General features: G+C 49.1%; 1 protein-coding gene and 1 pseudogene across 1 annotated transcript in view; one reads left to right on the forward strand and one right to left on the reverse strand.

Annotated features, from left to right (window-relative positions):
• Positions 1-333: 333 nt before the first annotated feature.
• The window catches only part of ITIH6 (inter-alpha-trypsin inhibitor heavy chain family member 6), a 24124-nt gene continuing 19445 nt past the window's right edge, over positions 334-5012 (reverse strand). The window contains 6 exon segments of the mRNA XM_012813907.1: positions 334-821; positions 824-897; positions 899-1340; positions 1343-1510; positions 1513-2361; positions 3086-3275. Of these exon segments, the coding sequence (XP_012669361.1) occupies positions 334-821; positions 824-897; positions 899-1340; positions 1343-1510; positions 1513-2361; positions 3086-3275 (2211 nt within the window).
• LOC100963603 overlaps positions 4227-5012 on the forward strand; it is a 4193-nt pseudogene continuing 3407 nt past the window's right edge.

The raw sequence follows: 5012 nt of genomic DNA on the forward strand, positions 1-5012 counted from the left end.
TACTGAATGTTCGAGAGTATATAAGATAATCAGTAAAGTTGGGAAGGGTTGTTATGCCATATTGAGCCTCGACTTCCCTTGATGCCAATCATTCCGTCTGCGATTTCCTTTCTCTGCATCAATGAACAGAGGGCTCTGGGGAACACCAACACTCCTTTCCCAAGGCCTCTAATTCTGTGCCTATGTACTGAAGCGTAGAGAAATAAAATAACTGGCCCAAAGTGTCAGAACAAGCAAACAAACAGCTGTCCTATCACTGGAGTCTACATAAGAATTTTAGACTCCCAGCTCCTGGTGCTGTCCATCCATACCTCCCCCTCATGGCTTGATTTCTTATCTGTGGCATTTGCCATGTTCATCAGAAGTGAAGATGGTATAGAAAGCTGGTGGATTCAAGGACTCCACTAACTTGTACTCCACCATTGACTCAGATGGCAGCTTTAGATACTTAGAGAGAAGGAACAGAATGATGGCCTCAGAGAATGTGCTAGAAGGCAGTAAGATTCAAAGGTTTGGAGGGCTACCTTCTAGCATAGGCCTGTAGATATTGGGTAGGCCCATTCTTGTGACTCCTGGCCCAGATAAACCCAGAACTTGCCTGGTGTCCTGAGGCCTCAGCAGCAGATCATGCTGATGCCGGAGTCCTCCAGTGGACAAGGTGGGAATAAATGGGGTAGAAAGGGGTTCTCCAAGGATGGTGGTGGTCACAGTACTGCTGAGACCTGTGTGACTGGGGACAGTATTAAGGAATGTGCTTAGGCTCTAAGGATATGGGAGCGTGGGTCTAGCAGTTTTAGGGGGAAGCAGAGTTTGGGGTGTACAGGCCTGGAGAGTAATAAGCTTGTGGAATTTTCATACAGTGGGGCACCAAGTTTGAGAGGTGATGGGATTTTGGGTCTTGGGCAAGAGGAACCCAAGGCTGTGGTGCTACAGATGATCTGCAGTTTGGGAAGCAGGAACCCTAGGTCTAGTGCATCATGGGAGCTTGGGGATCTGAAGTGTGGAGCCGCAAGGTATGGGCTAGGGTAAGCTTTTGGGAGACTGTGTAGTGCCTACCCCAAGGTGGGGGTGTGATGGAGCACTGGGTTTGAAATAGAGGGGAGTAACATGTTTCATATTGTCACCTTTGGGCTGGGCATGGGTGCCAGGATTCAGAGGTGGGAATTACATCTTGGAATTCATGGGTAATATGATGCCAGGATTTGGGCATGATAGAGTTCTGGGATTGGGAGGCAATAGAACACCAGAATTTGAGGGTGTAAGGACAGAGGATTTTGTCCAGAGAGTGAGCTGGGCCAAGGTGCTAGAATCCAGTTGGGCTGCTGGTTTGGGTTTGGGGAGGTTGGTAGGGTACTAGGGCTCTGGCCCATTGACTCCAACTCCTTGGAACTGGGCATCTTCTTGGTGGAAGCAGTAGTAGTGGAGGATAAATAGAAATTTGGGTTTGCAGGCCTTGATTTTGGAGAGACCTTGGGTACCAAGGCTCGTTGAGGTGTGCCTGCTCCTAGACATGTCTGCTGCTGGGTGAGGGCATGATGGTCCATGATTGCACAGCTGTGGTGAAGGTCTGTACCCTGACCTCCTGACTGTTCTCCTTGGGCTACACCATGACCAGTGAAATCTGAGGTGTGACAAAATTGTATTCAAGGGACAGGTTGAAGAGTTTGGCAGCCAACAGGCAATGAGTGATAGTGTCATGGGCTTGGAAGCGTGCCTCCAGAAGCTTTCCAACAGTGACATAGGCCCAGAGGTAGAATATGAAATGGGCCACATTGGGAGCTGACTCTTCTGGGCAACCGAGGGCCTTCTGGCTGCAGTTGGTGGCCCCTTCACTGTGGTGGGCCACAAGAAGCTGACTGTTGGGGCCACAGGCTGCCAGGTGGATATCTAGATCCTGCTCACCTGGCTACACCAGGCCTGCCACCACCAGCTCTGAGCTAGCAAAGTCGTTGGGGAAAAAGACCCGAGAGGAGGCTCCAACCAAGCCACCCAGGTAGGCCAGACACACATCTGCCAGCAGAGGCCTGGACATCTCCTTGTAGTGGTCCTCAAGCTGTAGGGCTGCATCAGGGCCCTCCTATTTGCACCGGGATACTCTATGATTCTCCACAGACAGGCAACACAGCAGTGGGAAGACAGCATCATCTCCAAAGGCTAAACTGAAAAGGCATACCCTGTGGCCTAGAGCCTGATGGATGTTGGAGAAGATAATGCTAAGGGTTGTCACTCCAGTCACGGGTTCCCCATCTTTCAGGAAGATGATAAGAGAGATCCTCCCCACATTGGGGCCCCTCCCAGGGTCCTGGTTGCTATGGTTCAGCACCGAAGAAGCTTCCAGCAGAGCTGCATTGATATCGGTCCCTAATTGGGGAGCAGATTGTGAGACCATCTTCTCTGGTCACGTCTACCTCTATTGCAGGTACACTGGGCACCTCGTTGGCCTCCCAGGATCAGTCATATCCCTTCATCTTTCCTCAGGCTGTGTCTGCTGCTTCTTCCCAACTCCCCCACACCCACCCAAGCTCCCTGAGATCTGACAGTTGAGCCCACATGTGCTCGGCTTTTATCATTCCCTGTCTCAGACTGTTTTTTGCCTATTCTCTGGGGTGGGGGGAAGGGCTGTCTCATTCCCTAGTCAAATTGGCAGCTACTCACGGATAGAACCCACACATTCTTGCTACAAGGGAAGAAAGGGTTGAATCGATGGGAGGTGGTGGGTGGGGGAGACTTCTGTCTGAGAGAGGATGGGTCAAAAGCCAGAACTGGCACAGCAGCTTAGTCAAATGCTTGGAAATAAATATGTAGATTATTCATTTTTGAAAATTCTTAGGAAATTCTTCTGAATTTTTACTTTAAAGAGGAAGAAACTCAGTTCCAAAGAGAAATGTGTGCTAAGATACATGGGGAATCGGCTCTGCCTGTTCCACAAGGAACGGGAATTAGGAAGGGAACTCCGGATGGAGGGACTTCTTTGTATAAAATGTAGTGGTGATATTTTAGGTTCTGTGAGAGGTAAGGAGAATGGGGGAATGAAGAGATGGTTTCAGGAGTTTCCCACATCACCACACCATGCCCATTTGGGTACATAGGTCCAATACTTTATAACCGTCAGCTTCCATGTGACCCAAGTAGTCCATGGCACTGTGGGTATTCTGGTTAGTAGCCTGGATTAAGCCTTGAGATTTCTAGATATTAACCATGTCAGAAAAGAAGATGATGTTGAAGTAGTCGTTGGCCCACAGGTCACTGAGGATCACATTCGTGGCCTTTTTAGTCTATGGGATAAAGATAAAATGAAGGGGATAGGACAGTGTTTGTTTATGAGATTGAAAGGCTCTTCCTGTACAAGGCACTGAGGTCTAAGTGTTGTATGGTTTTAAGACCTTCTGACTGTAGCAATCTGTGACTCTAGCATTCTCAGGTGAAAATGCTCTATGGGATCTATAGTCCAAGGTCTAGAACAGTGCTATACAACATGGTAGCTACTAGCCAAGTGTAGCTATTTAAATTTAAGTGTAAATTAGATAAAATTGAAGAAAATTTTAAAAGTTCACTTCTTCACTTGCAGTAGCCACATTGCAAGTGTTCAAGAACCACATATGGTCAGTGCTGCTGTATTACATAGCCCAGAATTTTCAAGCATTTCTGTTATGAAGAAAATTCTGGCTTGGCACCTGTAGCTCAGTGGTTAGGGTGTCGGCCACATACACTGGGGCTGGCAGGTTCGAACCCGGCCTGGGCCTGCTAAACAACAATGACAACAACAACAACAACAACAAATAGCCGGGCATTGGGCATTGTGGTGGGCGCCTGTAGTCCCAGCTACTTGGGAGACTGAGGCAAGAGAATTGCTGGAGCCCAAGAGTTTGAAGTTGCTGTGAGCTGTGATGCCACTACACTCTACCCAGGATGACAGCTTGAGACTCTGTCTCAAAAAAACAAAAACAGAAAACCCAGCATTTCTGCGGCACCCACCTATAGACGCAGTTTCTCCACAATTCGTCCTTCCCTCCTCCCCTCCTAATAAGCCACTATGGCTTATTAGAGTAGTGCCCGCAGCAGCGTTGGCCTTTGCAGAGGCGGCAGCAACACCAGGTTCTTGCAGAAGCAACCCACAGCGGCTTATGCCCTGGCGCTTTTCACAGCATCCAGCAGCAGCATTGCTGTAACCGACAAAGACACTTTTGAATTAAGCACATTCCCGGATTTCAGCAAAGCCCCACAACATGACCGAGATGAGCTTCCTGAGCAGCAAGGTGTTGGTGGGGGACTTGATGTCCCCCTTTGACCAGTCGGGTTTGGGGGCTGAAGAATGCCTAAATACCTTAAATGATTACCTGGAAGTGGCCAAGCCCTTCAAACCTCGTGGGTTCTCCAGTGACAAGGCTAAGGTGGGCTCCTCTCCATGGTTGGGTGTGGATGGGTTGGTCAGTGCTTCCAACAATGACAAGGAGGATGCCTTCTCTGGGACAGATCGGATGTTGGAGAAAATGGATCGGAAGGAGTTTGACTTCAACGCCCTGTTGGGTATGGATGACCTGGAAACCATGCCAGCTGAGCTTTTGGCCACATTGGATGACACATGTGATCTCTTTGCTCCCCTAGTCCAGGAGACTAATAAGGAGCTCCCCACTCCCCAAACAGTGAACCCAATTGGTCATCTCCCAGAAAGTTTAACAAAAACCAATCAGGTGTCCCCTTCACCTTCCTGCAACCTCTCCCCCTATCCCCAGGGGTCCTGTCTTCTACTGCAGATCATTCCTTTAGTTTAGAGCTGGGCAATGAAGTGGATATCTCTGAAGGAGATAGAAAGCCAGACTCTACTGCTTACATTACAATGATTCCTCGGTGTGTAAAGGAGGAAGACACCCCCTCAGATAATGACAGTGGCATCTGTATGATCCCGGAGTCCTATCTGGGATAGGACTCTCTCTCCCCAGCAGAGCCCTTCTACCTCCAGAGGCTGTCCAAATAGGAGCCTCCCATCTCTAGGTGTCCTCTGTGGCTCTGTC

The sequence above is a fragment of the Otolemur garnettii genome, unplaced genomic scaffold, assembly GCF_000181295.1.
Source record: "Otolemur garnettii isolate 467f Iridium unplaced genomic scaffold, OtoGar3 scaffold00337, whole genome shotgun sequence".
Lineage (NCBI taxonomy): Eukaryota > Metazoa > Chordata > Mammalia > Primates > Galagidae > Otolemur > Otolemur garnettii.